Source organism: Dendrobates tinctorius, unplaced genomic scaffold (genome assembly GCF_039654945.1).
Source record: "Dendrobates tinctorius isolate UK_male_01 unplaced genomic scaffold, ASM3965494v1 ptg000010l, whole genome shotgun sequence".
Classification (NCBI taxonomy): domain Eukaryota; kingdom Metazoa; phylum Chordata; class Amphibia; order Anura; family Dendrobatidae; genus Dendrobates; species Dendrobates tinctorius.
The window spans coordinates 7,120,495-7,132,581 of record NW_027361678.1 but is presented as its reverse complement, the minus strand read 5'-3'; the positions used below and the strand labels follow the sequence as shown (position 1 = coordinate 7,132,581).

Sequence of the window (12,087 nt, the reverse complement as noted above, 5' to 3'; positions counted from 1 at the left end):
ACTATGAAGACATTATATAAGAAATTATAAGTTGGTTCCCCAGCATTATATTAATGCAAATAAGTCCTGAACACAAGAACAGTGCACACATTCCTGACATATAAACCAAGGGTTATTTTATACAGGCAGACAATCTAAGAATCGAGCATGGATTGGCCACATAGCACAACAATGCTTGCTACATTTTCATTCAGGAGGCTGTGACACATTGCAGCAGTTTTACCATGTTTTGTCTAAAATTAAGGCAAAAAAAGAGAGTTCTACCATGTACAAAGATGTAAAGCAGCTGGTCTCCCCGCCGAAGCGCCACTCGCCCACGGCAATCGGCCATTTTTTGTAAGCGAAGTGACACTTCAATGACACTTCCATGATTTTTCTTGTACGTAAAAACACAGACTGTTATTCATAAGTGGTTTTCATGTATGGATAGAGCAATAAATGACAAAGTGTCCCTTGTCCATTGCAATGTTAAAGGAGTTGACCAGTCTAAAGGGGGCTTTACACATAGCGACATCGCTAGCAATATCGCTAAAGCATCACCGATTTTGTGACACAGCAGCGATATCGCTACATGTGATACTTACCTCCGACCGGCTCCCCCCGCTGGCTATCGCTGATCGCGCGAGATTGGCCTGGTCCATTTCTCGTCGGGCGCTTCCTGCTGGCACCGACGAGCAACGCGTGGACGCAGGCGCAAGACGGACACCCTCGCCGCGTCTGAAAGGTAAGAACGACCGCTGCTGCGTCACTGGCGAGATCTGCCTGTTTGGCAGCTCACTAGCGACCATTTAGCGATGCACCAGCGATCCTGACTGGGTCATATGGTGGTCGGGATCGCTGGTGCACCGCTAAATGTAAAGGGGCCTTTACTCTACAAGTCTGCAGTCACTATGTGAGAATTCTCCAATACTGGCAGCGGTCGTATGTGATTTGCATATTTCCGGCCACATTCCAACTAGACTGTATCCAGCCTCGCTCAATACACTTGCATTGAGTGAGGCTGCGCCCATCTAGTCTGCATGTGACTTCATTTATGCAAGTCACATACTTGCATTCTCGCACCAACCGCCGGCACCGGAGAATCCTCACAGCGTACAGTGCGCTCGATGTGTGGATTCACATAAGTCTGCAGTTGCATACAGAAACCGCAGACTTCAAGCCTGAGGCCAGACAACCACTGTAATCACGCACAGCACATGGATTGTACCCCGATTCCATAAATGTGTTGTCTGATTATCATCGACCCATAGACTTGTATGGGTAATTTTGATCCATGACTCCGATCATAAAGAGACATGTGTCTGTGATTTTTTTGAGCAGACACAGGCAGTTTTTTTTTTTAAAAAAACACATGAACAGCTCCATAGACTATATAAAGAACACATATGAGAAAAATGGACGTCAGAATGAGGCCTTAGCCCTGATTCACACATTCTTACTTGGCAGTCCAAATACGCAATCCGAGAGCAAATTTACCCAAACAGATCTGTGAGAATCCCGGCCAGCACCAAGATGTGCAATGTGCACTGTCTGTACAACACTAAAGTGGGGAAGTTTTGTCATTTTTTTAACCCCTTCACAACATATAATGTATATAGCCCCTTTGATGTGGACTCCGATGCTGAGCCCGAATCTTTTCCGACACATGACAGCTGATTTCATCAGCGGACATGTGCCCCTAACAGCCGCAGGTGGAATCGCGATCCACCCAGGGCTGTTAAAATGTTAAATGCCACTGTCAATCTCTGACAGCAGTATTTAACATGATCATACCTGAAACGCGTTACTAGCTCCGCCCATCGGCACCCGTGACACATGACTGCGTGGCACCGAAGGGTGTGGCATGACAACTTGGGGTCTGCAGGAGACCCCCACGGTTGTCATTGCCAATCTGCTATGAGCGTCGCCCTGTGATGATCATTTCTTCTACACATACAAGCCCTCATATGGCCATATTGACAGAAAAATAACATTATGGTTCCGGGAAAAAGGGGAGCAGAAAGACGAAAACTAAAAAAAAATGGATAGCGATCTGAAATGAAGGGGTTAAACGAGAAAAGTCACAAAAAATGGACACGGAGCAAATACTGGGATAAATCGGATCGGAAACACTGATGAAGATACTTTGGGATTTTTCTTCACATGCGTGGTAAAAAAAAAAAAAAAAAGATGTACATCCGAACGAGGCCGTACACGGAGCAATCAGACATTGGCAGACTGACAATCAGCAGCAGAAAGTAGAGGAGAAAGCGTCTGTCCGCTGACAGCCAGCAGAGGTAGTGCCCATGGTGAGGAGCTGAGACTAGTGCTGCTCAACATCGCACCAGTGTGCACGGTCCCTACAGAACAGCACTGTCGTCCATGGGACTACTACTCCCAGCAGCTCACCTCACAGGACTACAATAATCAGCAGCAGCAGAAAGTAAGGGGAAAGTGTGTGTCCGCTGACAGCCAGCAGAGGTAGTGCCCATGGTGAGGAGCTGAGACTAGTGCTGCACAACATCACACCAGTGTGCACGGTCCCTACAGGAGCACTGCCTCACATGGGACTACTACTCCCAGCAGCTCACCTCACAGGACTACAACAATCGGTAGCAGAAAGTAAAGGGGAAAGTGTGTGTCCGCTGAAAGCCAGCAGAGGTAGTGCCCATGGTGAGGAGCTGAGACTAGTGCTGCACAACATCACACCAGTGTGCACGGTCCCTACAGAACAGCACTGCCTTCCATGGGACTACTACTCCCAGTAGCTCACCTCACAGGACTACAACAATCAGCAGCAGCAGAAAGTAAAGGAGAAAGTGTGTGTCCGCTGACAGCCAGCAGAGGTAGTGCCCATGGTGAGGAGCTGAGACTAGTGCTGCACAACATCACACCAGTGTGCACGGTCCCTACAGGAGCACTGCCTCACATGGGACTACTACTCCCAGCAGCTCACCTCACAGGACTACAACAATCAGTAGCAGAAAGTAAAGGGGAAAGTGTGTGTTCGCTGACAGCCAGCAGAGGTAGTGCCCATGGTGAGGAGCTGAGACTAGTGCTGCACAACATCACACCAGTGTGCACGGTCCCTACAGAACAGCACTGCCTTCCATGGGACTACTACTCCCAGTAGCTCACCTCACAGGACTACAACAATCAGCAGCAGCAGAAAGTAAAGGAGAAAGTGTGTGTCCGCTGACAGCCAGCAGAGGTAGTGCCCATGGTGAGGAGCTGAGACTAGTGCTGCACAACATCACACCAGTGTGCACGGTCCCCACAGGAGCACTGCCTCACATGGGACTACTACTCCCAGCAGCTCACCTCACAGGACAACAGGCAGCAGCAGAAAGTAAAGGGGAAAGTGTGTGTCCGCTGACAGCCAGCAGAGGTAGTGCCCATGGTCAGGAGCTGAGACGAGTGCTGCTCAACATCGCACCAGTGTGCACGGTCCCTACAGAACAGCACTGCCTTCCATGGGACTACTACTCCCAGCAGCTCACCTCACAGGACTACAACAATCAGCAGCAGCAGAAAGTAAAGGAGAAAGTGTGTGTCCGCTGACAGCCAGCAGAGGTAGTGCCCATGGTGAGGAGCTGAGACTAGTGCTGCACAACATCACACCAGTGTGCACGGTCCCTACAGGAGCACTGCCTCACATGGGACTACTACTCCCAGCAGCTCACCTCACAGGACAACAGGCAGCAGCAGAAAGTAAAGGGGAAAGTGTGTGTCCGCTGACAGCCAGCAGAGGTAGTGCCCATGGTCAGGAGCCGAGACGAGTGCTGCTCAACATCGCACCAGTGTGCACGGTCCCTACAGAACAGCACTGCCTTCCATGGGACTACTACTCCCAGCAGCTCACCTCACAGGACTACAACAATCAGCAGCAGCAGAAAGTAAAGGAGAAAGTGTGTGTCCGCTGACAGCCAGCAGAGGTAGTGCCCATGGTGAGGAGCTGAGACTAGTGCTGCACAACATCGCACCAGTGTGCACGGTCCCTACAGGAGCACTGCCTCACATGGGACTACTACTCCCAGCAGCTCACCTCACAGGACAACAGGCAGCAGCAGTCAGGTCTCCTCACCAGAAAGTTACACATACAAGTGCAGGACTATACACAAGCGGAAGAGAGCTCTCACCCTGCTGCGCAGAGTCACGGGACTAAACATGAACGGATACGGTCTCCGGCTCCACAGTCCCAGACTCGGCTCTTCCGGGAAACCGCGACTCCGCCTTCCAAATCGGCGCGGTGTGCCATACACAAGATGGAGTCAGACGTGTATGCCAGCCGCAATGTGGCGCCTCTACGGGTCGCCGGATGGGTCAAACCAGAGCGCGGATTTTGATTGGCCGGCCTCATTTTTAGCGCTTTGTTTGCTTGTCGTTAGTTCGTATTGTCCGGTGATATGCAATGGCGACTAATCCCTGGGATCCGGTGCAGCCGTCGGCAGCGGCGTTACTGATAGAGCGGTGTCTGGGGGCCGGAGTCCTGTCACGGGTACGGAACCTATGGAGTCCAGGGTAGTCGGCCGACTTCTGACTGATTCTATGGGTGAGACGCTTCTGCTCTTTTCCCCTAGGACGCCGTGGACCAGACCCGGAAAGAGACCCAGTACTTCCGTCGTGTAGACGAGCTGGAGAAGATCTGTGCCCTCAAAGCCGAAGTGGACAAGGCAAGTCTCTGCCTCCCGCCATCTCTCTGGATTCTTCCCCACCAATATTTAATGGCCCACCTCGCTTCATAGCTCATCCTTCCCTATATGGGGGTGTTTCTCGGCAGCACTTGTCCTATGTACACCCGATGTGCTGCCGAGAACAATGGCTTATAAAGCACACTTAAAGGGAATCTGTCACCCATATTTAGTGATATCATGTAAAGATATCACCCAATTGTGCGTCCCATAAGGAGTCTAGTAGGATTTTTTATTACCCCTGACCCTGCACCTTTGAGGCATAAATACCTTTTTTATCTTGTTGGAGATGTATGCAAATCGCCGTGGTTCGGTCCGATGGGCGTGGCTTATTCGCCTTCTCCTCCCCCACCTCCTCGGCTTGCTGCACGTAATCTTCATCTGTGACTATTACATATGCTGTAGTTTTCCGCGCTTGCGCATTGAAAAGGCTACTGCGCATGTGCCGGTAATTTCCAGCACAGTCTATGCCCCGGAAGTGTGTCCTGCATGTGAAGACTTCCGGGGCATAGACCGCGCTGGAAAATACCGGCGCTTGCGCAGTAGCAATTATATGCTTCGCCCACAGTTGGGCAAAGCACACTGTGCAGGCTCCGGAGGCCTTTACATTGCACAAGCGCGGAAACCAACGGCGTCTGTGGTATTCACAGATGAAGATTACGCTCAGCAAGCCGAGGAGGTGGGGGAGAAGGTGACTAAGCCCCGCCCATCGGACCGGACCGTGGCGATTTGCATGCATCCTCAACAAGATAAAAAAGGTATTTATGCCTCAAAGGTGCGGGGTCAGGGGGAATAAAAAATCCTAATAGAATCCTTATGGGACGCACAGTTTAGTGATATCTTTACATGCTTTACATGATATCACTAAATATGGGTAACAGATTCCCTTTAAAAAAAAAAAAAAATCATTTCATCCGACAAATGAGCGTTTTCCCTGTTCAGGCTGCAGAATCGATCGTTCCTGCGACTGCTCATTCCCCAATCGATCTTTCTGACAAGTAGCGATTCCCCTAGAGTTTGTCAGTTTCTGTATTCTTTTGCTTTACAGAAGAGCTTGGAGTTAGAAATGCTGACCCTTGAGAAGGAGACGGCAGATATCACGCACTCATTTTTCCTCAGTAAGTGTTTTTTTTCACGCTGGTTATAGTGTTTAATTCTTATTTCTCATTTTAGTGTTAAAAAAATGTCTTTAGAAAATAAAATGGCAAATACCGCAGTGCACGATCTTGCTGCGGGACTGATAGAGAACCGGAATTTACAGTGAACCGTTGGAATCCTGGGCTCTCTGCTTAAAGGGATATTGTTGACCTGTCCTTGGGTTCGGTGGGGATCTGAGGATAGGGGCTGATGTGCAGCTCTTGGCAGCAGCTGCTGCGTCACATCACATGCAGCTCCGACACATCTGGCCGTCGATGCAAGCTAGTAGCAGCCTGGTGTCGGACCCCCCCCCCACTGATCTGATATTGATGGCCAGGTCGTGAGCAACCTATGACCAGAAAACCCCTTTAATTGTAAATGCACTCTCAAACTATTTTGATCAACCCCTTCATGACTCACAACGTGTATATATAGGTCGTGTCCATGCAGGCTCCGGCGCTGAACCCGCATGTTTTCCGGCACATGACAGCTGATTTCATCAGTTGTAATGTGCCCCTAACAGCCGCAGGTGGAATTGCAATCCACCCATGGCTGTTAACATGTTAAATGCCGCTGTCAATCTCCGTCAGCAGAATTTAACAAGGCCGTACAGGATGCGCATCACTAATCCCGCTCTTCGGCGTGCCTGTCACATGATCACAGGGCGCCGATGGATTGGCATGACAACCGAGGGTCTGCAGGAGACCCATGTGGTTATCATTGCCAAATTTCACAGCACTTTAATTTTTTTTTTTTTTCCCCCCCGTTTTCCATTACATGACATGGCAAAACCAATGGTGTGTTGTTCAAAACTACAACTCGTCCCGCAAAAAAACAAGCTCTCACATGGCCATATTGACCAAAAAATAAAAAAAGTTATGGCTATGGGAAGAAAAGGGAACAAAAAAACAGAAACACCTAAGGTTGTGAAGAGGTTAAATTTGTTTATATAGCAGATTACTGATTATTAAATTAAGCAGCTTTGAATAAATCAATATTGCAAGCAAATAAAATATATGACAAAGTTTATTATATCAGAGAATGCTTCTTTGTCCACTTGTGATCCACTTCTTCCTCTCCCCACTGAACTAATCATGCTCCTTGAAAAGTGGCTCATATCTGTCTGGGTCAAATCAGTATGGACTGCTAACAGTGTGATGGGGTAGGGGAGGAGGAACAAGTTGAATTAAACACTGTGAGAGACCAGACAGACGCAGGAAGTTCTTGCTGTAGCTTCTCGCAAAATAATTTCCCTTCATTGCTGGATTCACAGTCGTACAGCTCAGTACTGCTGTAAAATGTCTTCCATGCTACAGAGAAAGAAGGACTCCAGCCCTGTGTAATGAATTATAGGAGACCTTGTAGCCACTAATCTCCATCCACTAGCTCAGAGACCACTCATAATTGGAGACTGAGCATGTAGAGGATAAAAGGGTTGAAAAAAATGCAGCATACAAGTCATACAAAGGCCAGAAACTGTTATTTCTCATGCTTAAGTACACCCACAGTAAATATTAATCTGAAAAATTACATGAAATGACTTTAACAGAACTCTTAACTTGATGAGGCTGGTGTAGTTAATTTGAAAACCCTGTATTAGAATGTCTGTATAATCCTGATATTAAGATGAGCCTTTTATTAGCCCAACTAAAGAATGGGAGAACTCATGAGTCCCAGTGTATTGAGTATTTCTCTGTCCAGCCTCACTGACAGTTGCAGCTTGTACTATGCAGTGTGAGATCTTGGCAGCAGGGATGATGAGCACTGAGGAGCTGTCAGTTGGGCTAGATGGGTAAAGATTCAGCAGCAGGGAGGAGGGACACTTGAGACAATGCCAGCCTAGGTGGACACACATTGAGTTAAAACTTTTGAAACTGATTATACAGAAATTGTTACATGGATTTTTTTTTTTTTCAGTAAGTACATTAATGTCATCAGGTCAGGAAAGATAATTTTAATAATGATATTTTTCATTTCATATTATGAAACCTGGTGAATGATGTCATAGAACTAGAAATGTGTATATTAGTGTTTGCATTGTCTGCACTTTCCAGCTGTAGATCACTTCATGTCTTTGAAAATTTCAGATCAGAAATGTGATGCCGTACAAGCAATAAACAGCCACTTGGAGGCGGTAATGAGGGAGAAACGTGGCCTGCGGCAGAGGCTGGCGAAACCATTGTGCCAAGAGCATTTACCTATTGAGGCTTCTTACCATCAGTAAGTACTTTAAGTACTGTAGCAAAAGCTCCATTAGGTGAAATGCAACTGCACCTACCTCTACTGGTGAGATTGCCCACCTTCTAACTCTCCCCAATATGTGATCTTGTGACCGATGTCTGGCATTGTATTTATCTGCTCTCCCCATGAATATTTATACAAGATCAGTGTCAGTGAACGCAACTCCGCTGCCTCCAATCGTCAGGACAATTACGCAATTGACTGACGAGTGATAGACGAGGCCGCAGCTGCTTCCACTACTAGGCCGGTTATTGGAGAACTCAGTGAGCGTATGGTTTATATACACCTCCGATTCCAGCTAATGGAATATATATATTGGTCAAAGATGATACAAAATGGTATCATATACAATTATAGGAAAGGGATAACAAAAAAGAAAAGTACTAAACCTGATGTCATAGAAATGACTCCGAGCTTAGCGGAGGGAAGCACTGCTTAGAGCAACGGATACAACCACAAAGTACTGTGCCTTCCAGAACTGAAAAATGACAAAAACCCAAGGTTACGCCCACATACCTCCCCTTGGTGAGGTCATATGGGGGCTGGTCATGGAATGTGCTAGGTCTTTAGAAGATTGAGATCCCTAACTTTCAGGATATATTCACCCCTGGAGGTCCCAGGCGGGAGATATTATGTTTCCTATAATGAGTTTACCTTTCTATAGTGATGAAACATGGAAAGCATCATCTGTCCTATATTAAGTTGGGGGTGGTTGGCTGGCCTTACGGTGATGTGAATTAACTTATGTTCGTCCCTTCGCTACGAAGCCAAAGATATATCTCCCATAAATATCAAATCGATGAAAACCCCAATATTCATCACTAACTACTAGCTACAGTGTCTGACATAATTCCTTTGACCCCCTATTACTTCTCCACCTCTGGGTATAAGAATCCTAAACATGGTGGTTTGTTCTCATCTGATCATACTGTAATTACCTGGTCACTGCAGGAGGTCCTATTTTACTTGAGGTTGATGTGTCCACTCTTTCTCACTTCCTTCACCAGCTATAATTAATCCCATATGTTCAATGTGAGGGTGATATGTCTCCTCTCCAGAGATGTCTTTATGGATGTTACAATTTTTCTCTTTGACAATCGGTGTTTATGGGGGAGTCAGTAGAGAGCTGACAGCTATCTAAGGTATATGGACAGCTTAAAATATTTACACTCCAGTACAACTGACTGTCATCAGGGCTGTCTCCGTGTGCTCCTACATGTGAGAAGTCTCATGACTTGTGTTAAGGCTGTAACGTGTTTGGGTCACAGGATTTGCCTGCAGTTAGACTGTGCTGCCAAAGTCACCTAGCAGTGGTTATGCACCATTGTTTGTTTTATTTTACTTAAGTGCATGTATTTGTGGCTAAAAATCAGTGGGTTTCATTAAAAATGCTGCACCATTTGCCTTCTGCAGACCCTATGTTGCACAGTCTGTTGCTGGCTGCAGTATGAGTTAACTAAGAATCCGTCAGTGAGCTTGCTACGATGGTCTGCAGGGAAGTTTGTAACTCTAATCGGCCTTTTTCTGAGCTGAAACCGCATCAAAGCTGAGTGAGGAAAGAAAGACTCTATAAAAGCCAAACTTTGCTAAATATTTAATTACACCTAGTAGTAAAAAAAAAAAAAAAAAAATATATATTATGGAAAAGCAGCACAAAAAATGGACAATGCGGGTGCAAGGTCGAAAACGTCGCTGTATGGGCAACTAGCCAGATGGGCTAATAAATAGCACTTTGGAACTCTTTTGATGTGCTGCTTTCATCTTGAGGACTATATATATAATTTATTTTTTTCCCCCCTGTAAGTGCAGGCATTTCATTAAAAAAAAAATTGTCCCAAAAGTTGGACAACCCCTTTCAACACCTCCTTCTGTCTCCCTCCTGCAGTCCAGATTGGTAAATTAAAAACTGTCGGTAATACAAGGTTTTCATTATGCATGAATATGTATTGATTAAACCAAATACACATAACACTTAAAAGGAATCTGTCAGCAGTTTTTTTTGCTATTTAATGTGAGAGAAGAATAATGTAAAGGCACACAGCCTGGTTCCATTGATGTGTCACTTATTAGGCTGTGCATTGTAGTTTTCAATACAATCAGTGTTATATCATCCGGAGATTATCACTACAGGACTAGGTGTCGCGTGCCAGGCAGTCAGGCTAATCTGTGTAACCCCACCCTCGCCACTGATTGGCAGCTTCCCGTGTACACTATCAGTAAGCTGCCAATCAGTGGTGTGGGTGGGGTTATACAAAGCTCAGCATTCCAACCACCGCTATAACTACAGCAGAGAAAACAGGGATTCTATGAAAACTGCACCAAGCAGCCCAGTAAGTGACACATTGCTGGGATCAGTGTCTCAGCCCCTACATTGCGCTGCTTTCAGATTATGTAGCAAAAACCTGCTGACTGATTCCCTTTAAAGTGCCATACATCTGCATGTTATTGTAAAGCCGCACATATGAAATGGCAAAACCTGCAGAATTTATGAGACCACGGTATGTACATCCATGTTACGGGCTCAGTTTTCATACACCTTATTTCCTTCTGCACAGATTTGTCTCTGAACTGTTACCTCTTGCTGTTAAATTCATTGAAAAGTTGGAAGTCTACATCCAAACCATCCGCACCATTCCCCAGATACCAGAATGTGTCAAAAACATGGTGAGAACAGGTTAATTTTATCTGCGGATATTTGATATTTATTACAGCGGTTTCCTACCTTAATGACAGATGGGCACCCCCGCAACCGGCTAGACCTGGGGTCTGCCTAGTTATTTCCATAACCACCATAGACTTGCTTGACCCCCCGCTGCATTCAGGAACCCATTTGAGTGATCAGTGGGATCCCCAACAATCAGACATTTCTCACCTCCTTTTTATAAATGTCTGGAAATTTTTTCTGCTTTTTTATGAAATTACATGCTGTAGAGAAAATCCGCATCGGAAATTTACCAGAACTGCAGAAATCCAAAGCATGTCATTGCCACTGCGTCGTCCGTATCGCCTCCTCTTCCAGCAGCTTTTTGCTATGTAATCTGAGAGCACCATGATGTAGGGGGCTGAGACCCCCATTCCACCTGTGTGTTACTTACTGGGCTGTGTTTTGCTTTTTCAATACAATGTGTTTATCACCAGCAGATTTTCACAACTGGACTAGGGTCTTGTGCCTCCTGGTCCAACCCCACCCACACCACTAACTGGATACAGAAAGCTGCCAATCAGTGGTGTGGCTGGGGTTATACACAGCTCCGCATTCCGACATCTGCAGCAGAGAAAACGGGGATTGTATCACAAATGCTGCACACAGTAAACTAAGTGATACATCGCCGGAATCGGGCTCTCTGCCCCTGCATCACATTGCTGTCACATTACATAGAAAAAAAACTGCTGACGGATTCCCTTTAACATGCAGTTCTTTTCTTCAGGATAATGCCTTAATCAGAATGGAGGCTCTCGAGGCCGATCTGGAGGAGGTGACTAAACGGATATTGACGTGGAGGGAAAAACTGCTGCAGAGGAACACGGAAGAAAGTTGGGGAAGCATCAAAGAATCTACGTCTTACTTAACTATTGATAACTTACACCGCTAGTCATCAAGCAGCTCGTCACTGAAGTCAGACTGCTCCGATAAAGAGAACCTTAAATATTGTACCGTTATACCACCCAGGGGAGGCAGAGATTTTAATTCAATAGTTGCATTTTGTTATACTAGTTTACCCCTGTATTGGCTACAGCGAGTGTGAGGTGGACTGAAATGTGCATTCATATCTATGGGGTCATAGTAAAAACTGCTTTACAAAAATGTCTTCTGGCTCCTCTGAAAGGTATGGAGGTAGTGCCCGATTCTAGGCGTGAGGAATGTCACGGCTGAAAATTGATTTATCACTTCGTTAAAATAAATGACTGTTGTTTTTCATATTTTGTATAGATTTTTGCAATATAGCAATTTTGATTACAAATTGATGTCTTAGGACTAGAAAACTTATTAACTTCTTATCATACTCCCAATTATAAATAAAAAAAATTCTGTATTTTA

General features: G+C 45.9%; 3 protein-coding genes across 9 annotated transcripts in view; 1 reads left to right on the top strand and 2 right to left on the bottom strand.

Annotated features, from left to right (window-relative positions):
• LRRC57 (leucine rich repeat containing 57) overlaps nt 1-4,259 on the bottom strand; it is a 27,017-nt gene extending 22,758 nt beyond the window's left edge. Inside the window, exon 1 of one of the 5 annotated variants that reach the window (XM_073586283.1) lies at nt 4,119-4,259. The gene's annotated coding sequence lies outside the window, so the exon portion shown is untranslated. Of the gene's footprint in view, nt 1-3,300; nt 3,391-4,024 lie in introns of those variants that run through there. The other 4 variants (XM_073586290.1, XM_073586276.1, XM_073586304.1 and 1 more) reach the window with 4 other exon arrangements.
• HAUS2 (HAUS augmin like complex subunit 2) lies at nt 4,256-12,087 on the top strand. Its single transcript, XM_073586316.1, has 6 exons — nt 4,256-4,477; nt 4,560-4,652; nt 5,719-5,788; nt 7,895-8,027; nt 10,604-10,712; nt 11,477-12,087. The coding sequence occupies exons 1-6, from the start codon at nt 4,391-4,393 to the stop codon at nt 11,639-11,641; spliced, it is 657 nt and encodes a 218-aa protein (XP_073442417.1). The 5' UTR covers nt 4,256-4,390; the 3' UTR covers nt 11,642-12,087.
• The window catches only part of HEATR4 (HEAT repeat containing 4), a 73,190-nt gene continuing 67,918 nt past the window's right edge, over nt 6,816-12,087 (bottom strand). For all 3 annotated transcript variants that reach the window (XM_073586200.1, XM_073586239.1, XM_073586209.1), the window contains one exon: nt 6,816-7,117. In XM_073586200.1, coding sequence (XP_073442301.1) covers nt 6,941-7,117 — 177 coding nt within the window. In that variant the 3' untranslated portion in view covers nt 6,816-6,940. The remainder of the gene's footprint in view (nt 7,118-12,087) is intronic.

Excerpts from the sequence above, each read along its gene's own strand:
- HAUS2 (XM_073586316.1), top strand. The coding sequence starts at position 4,391 with ATGGCGACTAATCCCTGGGATCCGGTGCAGCCGTCGGCAGCGGCGTTA. Across the intron at positions 5,789-7,894 it reads CACGCACTCATTTTTCCTCA|ATCAGAAATGTGATGCCGTA; the intron begins GTAAGTGTTTTT and ends TGAAAATTTCAG. Across the intron at positions 8,028-10,603 it reads ATTGAGGCTTCTTACCATCA|ATTTGTCTCTGAACTGTTAC; the intron begins GTAAGTACTTTA and ends CCTTCTGCACAG.